The 19,249-nt window shown below is 38.4% G+C and overlaps 1 protein-coding gene across 1 annotated transcript in view; it reads left to right on the top strand.

Moving 5' to 3' along the window:
- GPR176 (G protein-coupled receptor 176) overlaps positions 1-16,045 on the top strand; it is a 42,119-nt gene extending 26,074 nt beyond the window's left edge. The window contains exons 2-3 of the mRNA XM_009814725.2: positions 13,013-13,265; positions 14,938-16,045. Of these exons, the coding sequence (XP_009813027.2) occupies positions 13,013-13,265; positions 14,938-16,045 (1,361 nt within the window). The remainder of the gene's footprint in view (positions 1-13,012; positions 13,266-14,937) is intronic.
- Positions 16,046-19,249: the final 3,204 nt, after the last annotated feature.

The raw sequence follows: 19,249 nt of genomic DNA, 5'->3' as shown, positions 1-19,249 counted from the left end.
ATTTTTGTAGGAAAGCAAAAGGGAAGAAGTAGGCGAGAAATGCAGAAATACAACTGCTGAAATAGAAATAATACATGCCTTGGTTTGTAGTGATAGGTGGGCTGAATGTTTAATAAGCAGAGGTCAATGATACAGCAACCAACATCTTGGTTATTTGTGGATTTACTGCTGCATCACAACAAGAAATGTTGTTTTACAGATGACTGCAGAGAACAGAGGTAGAACCCTGGCAAGCTTTGCTAATGAGCGTGTATTTGTGTATATTTGTGTATGTGTATAGGAAAACACGGCAAGCTGTAAGTGGTTTGATATGCCCACTTGCTGATTTGCTCCAATCAAACAAGTCACTGCCTGTGTGCAGTCCTCTTTGATGGAAGAAGTAGGATATGCATATATGGTTCTTCTCTCTGCTTTCTGAAGGTGGCTGCTGTCTTTTATAGGGTTAGTTGTATGCTACATGTGTCTTAGCTTAAGTTCATTTAATTTTTACATGCATATGGCTAATACATTGTAGACCTTATTAGGCTATATATATATGTAGCAAGACAATGAAATATTTTTTTCATTTCAGAAAATTAAACTAGAAACTAATTTTAGGTTACATTGTTCCAGCTTTGTATCAAATTTTTTCGTATGGAAAAATCATATTGAAATAAGTTTGATTTTAATATGCTAATAGACCTAAAAATTCCATATATCAGCAAAAAGATTCTCTTCAGCTGCATCTGTCAGCAAAACACAACTTTAAAATTTTATACTGCATATGGATGATTGATGAGGGAGTTTGTGTCATCAGCCTGTGCTAGGTCATAAGCCCACACTAGTGTAAGGAAACATATGGCAAAGTTTTGGCAGTATTATGGCAGGTTTCAGCGTAGAGTATCTTCTGCTGTGCCCAGCAACTTATGAAATCCGAATATGGATGGCTAATTGTATTTCTAACACTAGGGAATAAAAGGAGACTTACAGTAAAAATGACTATGTTATCTTCCTTTTCCAGTAGGCCAGTCATCTGGATTCTTGGGAGGTTAAAAGAAAACTTAAAAATTCTTTCCACACATCAGGGGTGTGTTTGGGGGTGAATGCTATGCAGTTTTACAGCTTGTCTTACCCTCAGAACTATTTTGTTGCTAGAGGGTGTCCAGACCTAGAATTTTTAAAACTTTTGTTAAGGTAAAGAAAAATTTCAGTATTTTTTCAGTTTGTGTAACTGAATCTGGTTCCCTTTACTTCAGTCAATCCTGGGCACTTGCATGTCTCTCTGGATTTTGAGTCATCAATCCTGATTAGATGATCTACTACCAATTGGCCTTGCTGAGGAGATATAAAATGTGGATCAAGCTGAATTTCTGGCTTTTTTTAATAAAAGGGAAGCGGTAAGCAATAATACTACTTTTTCATAGTGTTTTTGGTGAAGGCATTTGAAAGACAAATGGTTGTGGCCCATTTCACTAAGCCCAATGCTGTTCTGGGTTTAACAGTGCTGTCTTGCAGAGAATGCACCTGGGAGCAGCAGTGTCTCTTGCTAGGAGGATTTTGAGCAAAAAAAAGGGAATTCGATTATGAAAAGACTAAAAGAAAGCAGACTGGAGAGTGGACACTACAAAAGTCCTATAGTGGAGTTCTGTTCTAGATGGCGGACTGTAGAAGAATGAGAGAGAGGAAATCTGGGGAAAGTCTCAATCAAGAATAGTTTTTTTAAGTGAAATGCTTGATCAACAAAATGTCAAATTTTACTTCAGGGCTTTATATGTTTTAAGGGAAAAAAAAAAAAACAACAAACGAAAACCCCACCTCTTGCATTCAGTCAGGCCAGAAATGTCACTGTGATCTTGACAGTGAAGCACCTTGCTTGCCCCAAGGTATCCCATGGGAACACATCTCTTCCCTTTGGCAAGTTGGAATAAATAAAATGTAAATCCATATTTCTTCAGTGAAATGCCTCATTCTGGTAACTAGACAGAATATTTTTCCATGTGATTTTTTTGTTGTTGTTGTTGTTGTTAGTATTTGATTTAGGGTCATACTGATTTTTTCAGTTTATAACTCATGGTGTTTCAGACGTGTGTTGGAGTCCCCAGCTCTGCTTTCTTCTTCCTAGTGCGTATTGTTTGAGTCCATTCACAGGGCTGGGAGGAGTGGAAAGAACCATTCATTACAGAGTGGAGGGAGGGAAAAAAGCTTGTTTCTAAATATAACATAAATTAATCCCACTATGCAGGATGTATTAAGCATATGTAATTTCTGTCTGAAGACATCTGTGTGTAAAGAATCTAGAGCAACTATGCCCAGCTGGTGACCTGGTGAATGGCTGCATGGCAAAACTATATAAAGAATAAAATTTTGTTTCTGATAACCTGGCACTTTGGAGAAAGGGAAGCACAGTCAAACTGATGAAGAAATGACATCAGATCTTTCTTAGTTGTATAAAGCAAAAAAAAGAGGGGGTGGGGTAGGTGAGAAAATATTTTCTGCTCTATGAAATAGCTGTTACTGTGGTGTCTTTCAGCTACAAGCTCTATAATTTCAGCTGCAATGGAGGATGAAAACTGATTTAATGGGTAGGAATTATTTTTTTTAATCAAGAATGCAAGACAGCCTCAGTTACCAAGGAAAATATAAAGTCTTCCAACTACTAGTAATTACCACAGGCTTTTTAAATTGTGCTCCTCTGTTAAGTATCATTCATTTAAAATTGTGTGTATTTCTGGTTTTTTCCTCAATAAATAAGCCAGGGAAAATCAGCTAACAAGTAATTTAGTCAAATTGTCTAATTGGTTGTATACTATTAGACAGTATAGATCTCACATATGCACTATTCTACAATATGGCACAGCAACTGATTTCTTTTATAAATTTTATCTTAATATCTTGAATGAACAACTGGAAAAGTATTAGATACAGAAAAAATAATTTTGCATAAGCACTATGTTGTCGGACCGTGCCCACGTTGCATTCTGGTCTGGTAGCATTTTGTATGGATATGACGGTGAAGGCAGGAGGGAATAAGAACAGCACAGGAGGTCATCAGGTCCAGAGAGGAAGGTGGAAAGTTGTTCCCATCTGGTGTGGATGCTGGAGTAGCTTATAGCCCAGGTCAGGTGCTGGAGTTGCTCTAAAAGACGTAAGTTTTTCCACAGCCTCACAAGTGCAAAACTGTCAGTCTCTTCCTGGATCTGACCTTGGCATGTCGCGCAGGGAGGAGGGGGGTCCTGCAGGTTTCTCCTGGAAGAACCTAGTAGGGACTGGGGCTGGCCCTGTGAATGAAGCAAAGTTTAGCCGCATCTGCGATGTGGAAAGTTGCATCTTAGTGACCACATCTCCTTAACATATGGATTGCAGGTGCATGTGGGTGAAGCCAGATAAAAAAGGAGCACCTGAAGAGACGTGTCTGGTCGTACATAGCGAGGCTACCAACAGAAGTGGCTACAGGCTCTCTACAAAGAAAGGGGTACTGGCAGATAGCATTGTTACTTAAAAACAAATCTTAAACATACTTGCTCCCTGTGTTAAGACTGCTATTTACAATTAGATTCAGCACAGCGGTCAGGGGAGCTCAAGTAAATTGCTGTGTTGCTTGACGTCACCTTGTGTAAGAAGCGCTACTATTGCATGCCCTCAGTTGTTTCATGACATACAGGTTCAAAATGTCCCTTTTCTGAGTTCTTTATAAAACAGAGGGACAAAAGCTATTCCTCTTGTACCAAGGATGATGAAGAACAGACAGATTGGCTGTTCAGAAAAATTACCTGCTTCACTTGCATCCCAGGCCTTGCAGTGTTTTAGTAACAGCATCAGATTTGCTCTCTGAGGGTGACTGGCCCAAAGCCTGGTGTAAGAAAGGCCAGATGGTTCACTAGATGTGATACTTGGTTGGCAGAGGAAATGTAGGATCCAGTACTTCTGCTAATGATTTAATGTATGTTGATGATGTGGACATCCAATATTTTTACCTCTGCTATATTTATTTCCTTTATTTCTATTTCCTTCCTCTATAGAAGAGGTAAAAACATTGGTCCCATGTTGTGGGGGACTCTTATGGGGGTCATGTAAAGTCCTTGGGTTTAAAATGTTTTGGTTATGTTTTTGCAATAAGTAAAACAAGCTGGTCCCTTAGGCACTGTGATTCAAAAAGTTAGTAACTTTGAAAAGATTTATATTCCTGTTATGGTTAGAACAGTAAATCTGGACATTCTTTTTTTGGGTTTTCAATTTCCTAGCTTAGGTTTCAAAGGTAATGCTATACATTTGTCATATTTTCTGACATGGGAACAATCCAAGGTCCTGAAGTTGCAGATGCAATATTCTTTAAACTTTTTTTCCTTCCAAGGAGCTTGAAGAGTTTCAGGTTCTTTGAGGACATTCATTTTAAAATAGAGGCAAGGAATTCAGACCAGTCAAGTGTATTCAGCAAAGTAAGTGGGTTTGGTTATTTCCTTGATTGGCTGAAATGATTGTGGCAGCTATTGAAGGACTGTAGTTTATTGAAAAGGAGAAAATGATTGTTCCTGCCCAGAAATTCTGTCCGTTTAACAGGACAGCAAGTACAAAAAGTGAGGTGGGAAAAAGTGGAAGTGAGTATGAAGAACTGGAGAATTATCAGTGTGGCACTTTCTTATCTCCCTTCAGATAGGTATATCTGAAAGAAATACAAATGGGTATCCAAGACCTTTAGCATGATGCAGTTACTTTAGAATCTGCCTACAGACAATAAATTTCTAAAATAGTAGGGATAACAGTAAAAAAGTCACAAATGGAATTACATTAATGATCATTTCCCGTAGTGATTTTGACATTGCAAATACCATCATACCACACAAGCTATGCTTGCTGTAAGAACAATTTAAAATTTCTTCATATATGTTTTCTAACTTTACTCCATCTTCACAACAAGTCGCAGTAGCTGCTGCCAGTGGATTGTGTAGGCAGGTGTTGCCCTAGACTAGCCCTAGGCAATACCACAGCAAAAGTCAATGACTTACCTGTTCCTGCAAGGAAATCTTACATTCACTTTCTGGGATTAAGCTGCTATGAACTAGCTCCTTCCCTAACATCTTTTTTTCTACCTTGTAAATATACACTGTCTTGGGAACAGAAACCATGTAGACAAGTATCACACTCTAAATGAAAGGGCTTCCAATATAATTTACATTGATGCTGAAACACTCTGCAGGTAAGTATTCTGTACTGGGCAAATTCATGCTTGGTGTAGTTCAATTGAGCTGAGTTGGGTGACCAGAGGTCCAAGCTGATAAATCTCATACATAATTATACTTCTAAATCAATACTTCTTATGAAAGTAGGAACATGTGAATGAGAATTCTAACAATAAGAGTGAGAAACATTATCTTAAAATTAAGGAGCTCATCTATTTTATGAATGAAGAAGAAGGTTTGGTATACAGCAAATCTTGTTCCAAGGTAGTTCTCTTGCAGCAGACATTTCATCTTGGATATAAAACATTTGGTTGCACATGTGCACAAACTGAAAATGAAAGAAATACGTTAAAACAACAAATTAAGTTATTGCCCACTCTTTTTAACTGGAGTGCAATTGTTATTTTACCACTGAATTTTGAAGTTAATAGCTAGAATGTTAAAAAAGGTTGGATTTGGTTTGAGGAAGTTTACTCTTTGTTTTATGGCTTTTTTTCAACTATAAGGCAATTCTGTCAGTCTGACGACTATACTTTTTTAAACTAAAATATACAGGAATTATAAAGAATTACAAGAATTTGGCCCTGCTTGAGCAGAGGTTTGGTCCAGATGATCTTCCAGCCTCAACAATTCTGTGATAAAGTTACACATTTCTTCAAACTATGTAAGCTTATATGTATCCTGATACATCCCTGTTCCCTCTGGAGGTGAATAAGTAACATCGTTTTAATGTAAGTAGGGTATTTGATAGCTGCCTATTATAGGTTGCCAAAAATGTTTCCAGTGAACCACTTTTTCAGTGAGGTTTGTCTTTTAACAGAGCAAGCTCTACAGAAAACACCTTCCTTGAAATACCTCAGAAAATAATAAAAATAAGAGCGTTTGAGCGTTGGGAATGCAATCATCCTGGTGTTTCAACAAGAGAAGTTTTCCCCGTTCATCATGTTGACAGAACCTGTGACTTTTTCAGTTAATAATTTTTAATGGAAGGTTTTAATGGCTAAAGCCCAGTTTCTAACCTTTTTTGTTGCTTCCTGCTTTGTTTTTTTATAAAGAGGGCTGCCAGCTCCTTCTCTGCAACACTGCACAGAGCACGGGTGGGGTATGCAGCGGCTCTCCACTGGGAAGGCTGGCTGGATCCCAAGAACCCCACTCTGGCTGGCAGGGAAATCAGCAGAGGACGGCAAGCTGTGAGGAGGAGGATTTTGCTAGAGTGTGACTTCATTTTGATTCAATTACACGCTGATTAACAGTAACAAAAATGTAAGATGAATGTCATACCCAGCTAATGGATTGGGTTCCATGAGTTAATTGACAAAGAGCAGTATTTCTTCTTTTTTTTTTTTTGGATGACTGCATGGCAAATGCATTTGTTTTCGATAACAGTCTCTGGTTTCCATGGGGATCGTCCTTCTGCTTGCTAAAGGTATTATTAAGAATCTTTGACATTATTTGAATTATTGCTAAGAGGTAGTATTTCAAAACTATCTCAGCTGTTGATGCCTGCATCAACACTTTGTATCTGGCAGTGAAATCCAAGGAGGGCACAACTTGGAAGAGGAGCAAAAATATTTTTTGCTGCTTTGAAATGCACTAATGCACTCTGATAACATTTCATGCTCAGAGTGTTACTCATTGCAGATACAGTGAACTTGAAGCACTATAAAGGCTTGAAGGGTGTCTGGGCAGCATGCTGTGTTGAACTGTTATATTTGCTTTCTCAGTGTACTTCTGTGCAACTTCAAGTGCTGTGTGGCAACTTATCTGTGATATTTCTCAGTTAAAAAAAAAAAGCAGGGGATGACTGGAAACAACCATCCTTTCAATCTGAATACAGTGGAATTGGTATATAGTACATGGAGTTTTTATTGAATGTTGATAGTTACGATAATGTAAGAGGATAAAACAAACTCTGTTTGACCTTGTTTGGCAGGCTCTATGCATGTGTTTGTTTCTAACGTGAAAAGAGCTGCTTCTCATGCAGTGGTTACCTTTAATACTTCCTATTCCTCTTTTTTACTTGGAGAAATTTTCAAAGGCACGGACAAGCTGGATACTTCCCTCTTGCTCATTCAGCCTGTATACTGACAAAGTTGTCAACTAACATCAGGTGTAGTAAGGGTTTTATGTAGATGTAGCTCATTCTCCGAGAAGACCAAAGATACACTTTTCCTTTTTAAATGAAGAAGACTTCATCTTTTTCTTTTGGTGGTGGAATTCTGTGCAACCAGTATGGGATATGCTTTGTCGCATGTGATCGTTTGTAAGTGACACTCCTATCCCAGGCAGTACAGACTTACAGGAAACAGCAAGATGCTACATTTTCCAGCTGCTTGTTCACTCCAACTTTCCCTGGATGCCTCCCAGCTAACCAGTACAGTTCCATTACGAAGTTTGAATCCAAGGTTATGTAGCCTTAGACCAGTTATCCAGCAGAAACACCTCAGAAACTAACCCATGGTAGAAAATGACAGCTTTGCCCACTGTGAGGATATGCAACAGCCTAGTACAGTTGTAAGCCAAGGAGAATACTGGTGTTAGACTAGTGTCTTTCACGGGTTCAGCAATAAATGACTAATACATACAGAATAGAAAAGTGCCCTTAGACATTGTGAAAAGATTCAGAGTGCAATTGCTGTAATGCTTGTTGAATTACCTTGTTGCCTGGAACATTGTTATCAACTTCCATGGAAAGGAGTTGCTGGGGAAAGGTAAGGAGCAATGAAATGGGAAATGCATGCAGTTTTGTTCTGAAGCTTCGTAATACTTAATGCTGTGCAAGGTTTCTGGTGTAAGTTTTTCTCTGGGTGGCTTTGAGATGGATGCATGAAGGGAAATACTTGCTTTGAAGGCATCAGCAGAAAGATCTACCAGTCTATACTGAAGCTGATCTGGTTCATCAGAGCAGCTTATTAATATACAAGTTACTCATAGTTTGAAGTGGAAGAATGTTTCCCTGAGGGATATTCACTGACTAATTTTCCAGTCTCCCAAGTGGACACTTTTGTCTGCTTATCCTTTTTTCCTCTTTCAGGCTCTGACTTTGTCTGTCTAAAGAGTTCTTCCTCATCTTAGAAGCGATTTATTTTTTTTTTTTACGCTTTATTCTTTCCACTTCCATTTAGGATCAATCAGCACCACAGCTAATTTCATTTCCTTGTGACTCTCTGATGTATAAATGACAATATGACATAATTTGTAGAAGTAATTCAGCAGCTGAGAACCTGGAGTCTTGAATGAAGCTCCTCTGTAGGACCCTGAAGAATAGCTCAGGAGTTCTCTAGCAGCTTCTGAAGTATTAATGAAAAACCCTCTGATTTCTTTTATTTTTCCATTCGTCATTTATAGTCATTCTAATGAAGGTGAAACTTGCTTTGGAAGTAAGGTTATAAAATTAATGCAATTCAAAGTAGATGAAAGATTTAAATTTAAAAAAAAAAACCAAACAGCAAAAAACCCCAGCTTCTCTACTACTCCAGGGTGTTGTAATAATACATTATTACTATGTGAGAAATACTTCTTTAATAACTGAAGAGTTAGAGATATTTTTGAAAGCAAGTGGTCTGATTGACTGAGTATCTCCTAGCAACTTAGGAAGCTTTAAATACAACTGATTGAATACTGCCTGTGGAATATACTGTCAAGCCCAAAGCACCTGCCAAAACCAGATGATGATTCCATTCTTTAAAACACATCAGATAGTAAATATGTAACTCAATATTTTGTCAGCTACCAAAAAGGAATTTGTGTAAGCCACATGACACAATATATAGAAAATGTAATTCCGAATGACATTCAAATACTGCAGACCTAAATAGTATGTCTGTGAGGTAGATTTTAAAGTTAATACTGCATGCTTCTATTGAAACGATGCACTGTTTTATCAAGAAGCTAAACTTGATTTTCTGGTAGTTCTTGGTTCTTTCCGCTTGGTATACACATTGGCCAGTGAACAAGAATATGATCTTGCTGGTATTTTATGTGGGCAACCATTGAAAAACTCTACTTAGCAAATAAAAGCTTGGGGGTTTTTTGTTGGTTAGGGGAAAAATCAAGTCAAAGAATGGTAGTGCCAATAGAGTGAAGGATGGGGGACTGCAGCTGCTTTTTCATATCTCAATCAGCAGCTTACAATACTGTTTTCTCTCATTGTGTATATTTGTAGGTACACTACAAAACACTAACAAATATGACTGCCTCATAAATCAATTACACTTCAGCTCGAAAGAGCTTCTGGTAAGTGTCAGCAATATATAGTATCAGCAACATGCAGTTGTTGATATAGTCTGTAGTAAGAACTTGTCTTAGAGGTAGGAAGCTAAACTCTACTTTGCATGCTGTCTAGCTGCAGCAGAGTAAATGGAGTTGTCTTGTCAGGCAGTATTTTTATGCTGGTAGCTATGCTTTGGTTGATCTGGTGGTACTGCACAGTATGTCTCCAGAAGAAATAAAATAAAGGAGAATCACATTTTATTAAGAAGATACTGGCCTTTACCATGTAGTTACTGCTAGTGCAAAACAACTAGCTCACACACAAGCTATGCACTGAACACAGCTGCATAATTTGGCCAATGCTGGGAATTTTACTAATTCACTAATACCTGTCATTCAGGACAATTTTTGCCTGGTGCACAGTGAACTGGGTAACAAAGAATGATTGCAGTATTTCTTCAGTATGAAAATTTGAACATAGTTTAATCACTGTCATGCACTGAGCCATTACATTTTATTTTTGTCTTGGATTTGCTGTCTGGTAAGATGATTTAATGACTGTTGAAACAACAAAGTTGGTACCAAGCCTGCAATTGGGACGGTTTTCCGAGATGAATAACTCAATAAAAACTAATTCGTTGTTAAGCAGGCATTCTTTAATACAGCGCTGGTCAGCACTGGGGATTGGTCCACCATGAGTGCTCCAATGGGTTAGCAAAGTACACCAGTTCATATACAGAAAAATCATAGATATTCATCAGATTTCCTGGAAAGGGCAGTCTTACGTGGATAAGTTCCTGGAATTCATTTGCATAGTCCAAGCATGCACAGTAAAATTAGGGTTAGGGTCTTTTCACCCTCCAGTGGTCGTCCGTAGTCTTCCTCACACTGTCCGCTAGTTGAACAATGGCCTCCCTTTGTCCATACGTGGTTATGGAATTGGCTCATCCATCCTTTGGCCTCAGAATGTTACAAAAGGGTCAGTTTAAACTAGTTCTTTGGCACCTATCTTGACATGAATGTCCCGAGTCCCTGTTATCAGTGATACACTCAGGAGGCATAACGAGCTATCTCAAGGCCTGTTTGATCTTGCCAGGCAAGAAGTTACATGTCTTGAAATATTCTATTATCAACTCTGCTCACAAATAACTAAAACTATGCAAGTAAAGCTTTTATGTACCACAGTAGGGTCCCAGCCAGGGACTGTCGGTGATTTAACCCTTCATTCACTGTCTATTGCTTAGTGCCTTATGGAAAGAGAGGTATTTAATAAACTACATTGGAATTGATTAGCTGGGGGATAGTACCATCAAGAGATATGTGCTCCACTAGAGATTCTTCTCCATTAAAATCACTGTGAAGTATTACAAGGGGGAGTTGTATAAAGTATGTTTGCTTTCATTTCTTTGTTAGATCATTTCATAAAAGGGTGAATGCTTTCTGAAAATGATACCTTGTAAGTTTACAAGGAATGCTTGTGAGACCCCAAGAAAACTTTGCATGTTTTTGTGCTGTTTTTTTGATGTTTATGTGACAAACACTTAGCTGAAACATTAGTCACCTTTCAGTTTCAGCTGGACAACTTGCTTAGAAATATATGATCTCCATGTATCTTTAAAAATGTGTGCTTCTAACTTGTTCCGGTTGCCTTCCACATTCATCTGCTGCCTTCCAGTTTTAACACACTTTGAAAGTTTGTATTTCCTATTGCTGTCAGTGAGTCTTCAAATGCTCTGTTTGAAGATGGCACAAAACTGTTCAAGCGTTAGGTGCTGGAGCCTGAGCCAAAACAGTGTCTGTGCAGGCATGGGTGGAAAGCCAGCTCCGGGTTACATGATGTAGAATGTGTGTGCCCCGATCAGCAGAGATCCTCCTGCCTCCTTAGCTCTGCACTAGTACATCTCCATCTGCTTGGGTACCACAGAAAGTGTCTGCCACAGTGTTTGATCAGCATTAAGAGTTTGCTGCCTCTTGTATGCCAGCTGCCCTGGGAGGGTGAAGCCAGAGCCAAGAAGACAAGGAGCAGGGAAGCCTGAACAGGCTGTCTGCTTCTCAGCGCTCTCCCCCTCCTTAGGATCACTCCCCTCTGCCCTTATAGACACGGGAAAGGGACTTCTCAGTCTGAGTAGACCAAGGCAGAACAAGAAAGAGCTATCGCTGAGCCAACGTGTGGTGTAGTTCCATGTATGTCAGGTCTGTGGAGCTGAGTGTACTCCAGGCAGTTTGCAGCAAGTGATTAAGTACAGATGTGTAATTTTTACTGCAAGCCATCGTGGGCTGACCTGTCTTTGGGAGTCCTTCTGTGTGCATAAAATGTACTTTGGGTAAGTAAGCATTTCTGTGGTCATATAGTGGGTGTCTGCATTTCCTTCACCTATAGTATTGTCTTCAACTTGTATTAACTGGAAATGGCAAAAGGTTTGAGAATTGTTGGTGTTTTATGACATTCAAGATAAGACTTTAATATTAAATTAATCTTCATTTTTGCACAGTTCTATTAAGCCTTTTTTCCCTGGTAGCACTCTTTTTGTTTTTTATTTTAAAAAAAGCAAACATCTTGCTAAAGACAGGTTTTTAAAGGAGAGATATAATCCTATATTCTGAGTGTGAGTTTTCTGGCATCTGGGTATGCATTAGAAGGGGCCCAGAGCTGCGTGCAGTAAGAACAGATAGCTTTGTTTACTCTTACGCTGTTGCTGTGTGAGTTAGAATCATGGGGAAATTTGCAATGGAAAATTTGTTTCTATGCTAAGATATTTCTTCCTGAGATCTGGATAGAATAAGATACAATAATAAGGGAGAAATACTGTCTTAGCTAATGCTGGTTTCTCTCTGTACTTCTCCTTCACTGCCATCCATTCACCCTATTTGAAACAAATGTGTAGGGCTTGAATGTCCAAAACAGTGGGTTGCATTCTGTGTGTACTTTTGTGAAGTTATGTGCATCAAGTCTTTTTTTAGTTTTTGCCTGTCCCATTTGTTTAATTACATGTTATTCTGTAGATACAGAATTTCTTGAGAAAAAAAAAGAAACAAAATTCTTCTGGATGTGGCTTCACACAGGCCTGTCTGTGCCATTGAAGTGGCCAGTGGAAAGAAAAGGAAACTGTTGTGATCCACTTACACACACAGACAAACAGATTAAACCAATATATTTATGTTCTAATTATAGTTATATTTATTTACAGTGTATGTTTATCTTTAAAAAAGAATTATGCACTAGTTATTAATATATGAGCACTTTAGCAAATTTTTATATTTGAATACTCAGGGTGGCTCATTTAATGCAGGAGTCAACATAAGTGTCTAAAAACATGGGTTGGATATCCTGCTTAGGCATTCGCCTCTGAAATTCCCTAATTCATTCATTACTAGAAGCTGGGAGGAGATAGCTGGGGAGTAACTGTTTTCAGTCATCTGATTTATAAAGCCACTAGCCATTATAGTCTTTTTAGTTTGACCAGTGTGATGGTTCAAATCAGTGACTCCTGGCAAACTCCAAACACGTATTTTTATTTGCAGTACTAGGGAACATTCAAATCTGTTAAAATTATTGTTGTTGGGTTTTGGGGTGGTTGTTTGTTTGTTTGGGGTTTTTTGGTTTTTTTTTTTGCTTTGTTTATCCTTCCTGTCTCTACTCACAGGTAACATCATGGTGCTGTGGTCAACTTGCAGAACATCGGTACTTAAATCGGTAACAAACCGATTCATTAAGAATTTGGCCTGCTCGGGGATCTGTGCCAGCCTAGTCTGTGTGCCTTTTGACATTGCTCTTAGTGCCAGTCCACACTGCTGCTGGTGGATCTATACGATGCTCTTCTGCAGAATTGCCAAGTTTCTGCACAAAGTCTTCTGCTCAGTGACCATCCTTAGTTTTCCAGCCATTGCTCTTGACAGGTAAGAGAGCAAATTTGCCAGGATCCTTGATTTTTCTGTCTTCTTTCTCCCTTTGAAACCCTTTTCTCCCTTGCTCTGGCCTTGCTCTGGTTCCAGTGCTTCGCTCACAGCATGCAGCTTCTTTCTAGAATGTATTGGGATAAATATTCTTCTCTGTGACTCCGAAAACCTTTATTTGTCAGTTTACTCTGATATCTCTGGACATTTATAAAGGACTTTGAGTCTATAAATTTGTCTTCAGAGAAGTTTTTATCCTTTCTTCCTTCCTGTTAATAATTCTTGTTCAGAAATGGAACGTGAAAGCAGACAACTTCAGACTATAGACAAGGTGCACATTTTTAACTGTGGAAGTTGAAAGCCGTTGCCTGTGAGAAGAATTTACCAATGCCTGAGGTAGATTGTCTATCAATTTCAAATTTCAAATGTAGATTTGTTTTAAAAAAAACCCAAACTATATTAATACAACCAGAATTAATTCAGAGAGGTTTTGTGTGTAGAAGATCAGTCTACAACAAAAGTGGCCCTTTGGACTGTCTAAGTTTTTGGATTCTATTCATTTTGCTTATTATTATTAGCAGTCACTGATCCCACCTAAATTCACAGCTCTATCATCTTGACAGTGATAGATATTAAGTTAGATATTTTTAAGGAAGGGTAGATAGTGGTTTAATACAGTTTACATTGCTAAAACAGTGGATTTTTACATGTTAGATACAATTATTGTTAGTCTGTTACCGTGTCTTACCACAGAATATGTTAGCTCTACAAAAACAAACTGTATACCTAATAAAGTGGTATGTCTCTTACTTTAATGTTAATGTCTTGATAAATGCAGTATGACTATCTGTAATGCACACCAGTGTTGCCACTGGAACAGCATATCATTTGCCCTTCACCAGTAAAACTTGTGATCTTCCTCACAAAAAGCACGAACTGCTACCGCTTATAATGATAAGTGTAAAAGGATAACTCTCTCATGAAAATACTGTGAGCTTAAAACTCCACAGTAGTAAGCAAACAATGAATCAGTGCCTGAAATTTGAAGTGCATGTCAGAGATGTTCTTTTTTTTTTTTTAATGCACACAGAATGTTCAGTGTTTGACTACTGTTTTGCTCAGGGCCTTGCTAACCAGAGCTTGTGCAAAACAAAACCCCATTGTACTTCCAGTAGATGGGTACGTGTAATTTGTGACCAACAGCTTTTTCCAAATATCCAGAGAAAAACTCTATCACAACGCAGCTTTTCAAATTAACTATGAGTCTGGCCTTTCAATGTGACAGATCTATGCCTCCATCATGTTTTCTGAAATTTTGTGCTGTGTGCAATATACTGTCCAGTTTACAAGTAAGTAAATGGTGAAATCTTCAAAATAACGTTCATGCACATCAGCCAAAGTGATATAGTCCCAATTATTGAAAGAATTGTTCATCACCAATAATGTGATCCTGAAGTTTGAATATTCAGTGTTTTTCTGCAGACAGACCTGCAAAGGCAGGCCCTTATTTTGTTTTTTTTTCTCTCGTAAGCATGTCGTCAGTTGGGAACCCAGTTAGGGATTTGGGGTCTTATGCTCAGACAGCTCCTGAGAGGCTTCTCATAAGCACTATGCTCATTATAGACTTCACCCTTTGCATTGTATCAGTTGTAATTTTTTAATTTTTTTTTGACAGGTACTACTCTGTTTTATACCCTCTGGAAAGAAAAATATCTGATGCAAAATCCCGAGACCTGGTTATTTATATCTGGGCCCATGCAATAGTGGCCAGCATTCCAGTATTTGCTGTGACCAATGTGTCTGATATTTATGCCATGTCCACCTGTTCTGAATCTTGGAATTACTCCCTTGGCCACCTGATATACGTCATCATCTATAACATCACCACTGTGATTGTGCCAGTGGCTGTGGTATTTCTCTTTATGATTCTTATACGCAGGGCACTGAGTGCCAGCCAGAAGAAAAAAGTCATCATAGCTGCCTTAAGGACACCTCAGAATACAATTTCTATTCCTTATGCCTCCCAGCGAGAAGCTGAGCTTCATGCCATGCTGCTTTCCATGGTTATGATATTTATTTTCTGCAGTGTCCCCTATGTGACTTTGGTGATTTACCGCACCATACTCAATATTTCAGATATTTCAGTCTTCTTGCTCCTCACTGCCATTTGGTTGCCAAAGGTCTCTTTGCTGGCCAATCCTTTGTTATTTTTAACTGTTAACAAATCAGTACGGAAGTGCATAGTGGGGACAATAGTACAGCTGCACCGAAGGTATAGCAGGAGAAACATTGTCAGCTCAGGTGGTGTTGCAGATGCTAATCTGGAGCCCAGTGTCCGTTCGGGGAGCCAGCTTCTAGAGATGTTTCATATCGGGCAACAACAAATCTTCAAGCCAACGGAAGATGAGGAATATGAGACCAAATCCATTGGCTGTGGTGACTTTCAACAGAAAGAAATGCCTACCACCAGTTTACAGGTAGGAGAGACTTTGGTTCACAAATTCATACCACAGATGATTGCAGACTCTGCAGCTCAAGTGGCGCCAGCTGTGCCCACAGAAGCTGATGTGATAAATGACAAGTATTCCATGCAGTTTGGTTTTGGACCCTTTGAGCTGCCTCCACAGTGGCTCTCAGAAAACCAAAACAGTAAGAAGCGACTCCTGCCTCCTTTGGGGAATACCCCTGAAGAGCTAATCCAGACGAAACAGCCTAAGTGTAAAACAGAAAGAAAAATCAGCAGAAACAATAAAGTCAGTATCTTTCCCAAGGTGGATTCTTAGTAAGAGCAGGAGCTTTAAGTGACAGAGGAAGGTCACTTTCTATTATATGCGTGATCCCATGGATCTTTGTTATGCTGAAATTTGTTACAGGCTGATTTTTTTGTGCCAAATATAATTTAAACAAACAAGCAAAAGGGAAATGTACATACAAGTGTTCCTTATTAATATGTTTTAATGAAAATAATATATCAAAAGATGATGATTCTTAGTTTTATCTGTGAAATCCCTGTAATGATACGTGCCTGATTAACTTTCAAAAAGTACTTATGGCTTTGGGAACACTTTGTACGGCTGAAGTATGGAAATACGGCAGTCAGTTTGCTGGGAAACCTCATGTTGTATTAAAATGGACTGGGTATCAAAGTAACTTAATAGGAAAGGCTGTAGGGAGCAGAAGACATGCAAAATGGGTAAGTCCTAACCTCCTGTAGACGGACACAGCACGGTTCTGCACATTTCATTAATGAAGTAAGATGGACTGTTAAGTACATCTGACTTCTGTTAAGCTCATTTCTTAAATCAGTGTTAAAAATAAAACTTGCTGGACTTTTTGCACAAATTAGTTACCAAGTATCTGCCAAACATCTAAACTGTTTTTAAACCTAAACCACTACTTTTTGGCTTAAAACTTCAGCAAACCCAAGGATACCCAAATCGCCATGTGTATCAAACCTGAGAAAGACCTTTTTAAAAAAAACCCATATATTCTTGTAGTTTTAAGTAAAAACTGGATTGGAGACCATGCAGGACAAATCCTGACTCCAGTAAACAAGTATATGTATGTGCCAAGGGCATAAATAGAACACTTTGATCCTGTGATAAAGGGCATATACAAATGTCCCAACAGTGTAATGTATGTATTGTGTAAGTAACCAAGGGGTCAACCTTAAAATAGACTCATCTGCTGGTGCACTCTGCTGTTTTCTTATGGGAAAGCTAGCAAATGAAAGAAATGGGTCAGAAATGGTAGAAGCCTTGTACCAAACTGCAGAGTGAGGAAGCTGATAAGAGACCACAAAAGGCAAGGTTTGTTAATGCCATTGCTCTACTATTGTCAGAGGTAGGGAGGTTTTCCTTCTACCTTCACAGATACAGATACCAACCATCCTACTCAACTCATCTCACAGACTAGACCAACCAGTGTATGAACATGAGACTTTCAATTCTGGTGCCTGAGTGAATCAGAGTCGTGCCATCCCTGGTATCAGCACACCAGCCTTTCTGTGAGAGTTTAGGAATTGTACTGCAGCTTGACCCCCTGCATCATCACAGGCATATTGTCTCGTTTATACAGAGTGTGAATTTTAAACTATATCAGTCTGTTAGATGACCTGAAACTATTGTAACCCTGGCATTTTAATCCTTGTTCAGTTGCAAATAGTCTTTCCTTCTTCCTGATCTGCATTTAGTGTTGTCTCTGTGGGTAGTTTCTTAAAAGCACAGTCTAGTAACATCTGTGTACACCTTGTGGTTCTCCTGTACGTTAGCCTTTTGGTGCATGCTGAACCTTTACCTGTAGTTACTGCCTGTTTATGAAAGTAGTTTTCTTTAAAACATACTTTTAAAAGAACAAGGTGAAGAATCTTGCCAAGTTCACAGTAACTTACTAAATCCAACTGGTTCATGTTGAAAATGAGAAAAAATTCTGCTGAAGCAGAATTTGGAGGTGTGCCTGTTCTTCCTTTGACATGTTAAGAAAGTCAGCAGCTTCTGATGGCTCCAAGGTGGTAGATTTCTACAAGGCATTAAAAGCGAATGTTTTAATAAAAAATGTATTTAAAAAAAGTTTATAAATTACTGTGTAAATTATGTTTTTCTCCATTCCCTCTTTGGTTTCAGTGCTCTTCAGTTCTTGCTAGTTCAAGAATTTCTCAGCTTGGGAGTGAGGAGCAGACTTCAATGGGTCCAGATGGGTGGTGGAAACCCTAGCTGCCCTGCTTCTTAGATACAGAGATGAGAAGGCAGACATAGCTTGCCTGAAGTCAGACAGAAGAAATATTCCAGGAAAAAGTGTTCCTTCTTTAGCAGAGGTAGAGAAGTACCATAGCAGACATTTTTTTTAAAGTGTTGATAAAAAGTAATTTAATGGAGCGTTTGAAGAACATATGCCGTTAAAAAAATCCCCAAAACCTCAAAAGCAACGTACGAGTTATAGTTTCCTTATGAATGTTGGTTAAATTTAATATTTATGGCTCTCTTACATATAGATACTGGTCAACATATCTGTGATTAATGAGTGTGGATAAATGGTTACTCAGGTCAGAACTCCCTTTGAGGAAAGCAAACTTAAGACTAAGTTTTGCCCCTTTCAACTCTCATGTTGAATGAAATGCCAATGATAAATTCAAAGAGCCAAACTGCATAGAATTTAGTTTTATCATATCTGGAAAGCAAGGGGTTTGTGGTAGGTTTTGACTGTTGAGGCAAAAATGTCTTTTTCTTTCAAAGAGGACACATGTAAAAACTTGCTTGCATTTTTTTTTTAGCAGATTGTATCTGAAGACATTGAAACCTTTCACCAAGAAATTAACTAAGGTGGTTTTCCGTACCTGAAGAATTATTTGGGAATGTTTTGTTTTAGTCCCTCTTTCAACAGTTTATCCATGTGAATGTTTAAGGGAGGTGGAAAAAATACACAAAAGCACATCTTTTCATAGAAAAAATAATCTGTAAAATTCATGATACAGCCTCTCTGCTAGAATTGTCATCAGAAAACAGTAATTCAGGAGACTCTTTATGCAAGATTGAATATTTGACTCGTAAGAGTTTGATTTTTAACTTCATCTAAGACAGTGGTAACTTTGAGTCATTACTACTGTCTGTTGCCTTGTTGTTTAAATTATTTCTACTGGACAAAATGTTCTCCAGCATCCAATATGAAAAAAAAAATATATAATCAAGACTTGTTTACTTCTTTATCATCACATAACAACCCCCCCACACACTTTTGGTTACCTTTTATGATGGTTGTTTTTAACCACCACAGGTGTTGGTAAGATAATTTTTTCTCTCCAGATTATTGATGAAAGAAAGTAAAGTACAAGGCAAACTGTGGGAATTGAAGAAGTGAAAGCCTGGGGTAATTTGGCCTCTGCAAACAGATTTAGAGGATAAATCTTACTACTGGAGAATAAACTTGGAGAAAGGAAAGTTAAGACTCATTATTCTGGCACTCAGGGGAGAAAAACAGGAAGAAATCCTTTA

Source organism: Gavia stellata, chromosome 7 (assembly GCF_030936135.1).
Source record: "Gavia stellata isolate bGavSte3 chromosome 7, bGavSte3.hap2, whole genome shotgun sequence".
NCBI lineage: Eukaryota > Metazoa > Chordata > Aves > Gaviiformes > Gaviidae > Gavia > Gavia stellata.
Note: the sequence above shows the minus strand (reverse complement) of the source record. Positions and strands in the feature narration are given on the sequence as shown.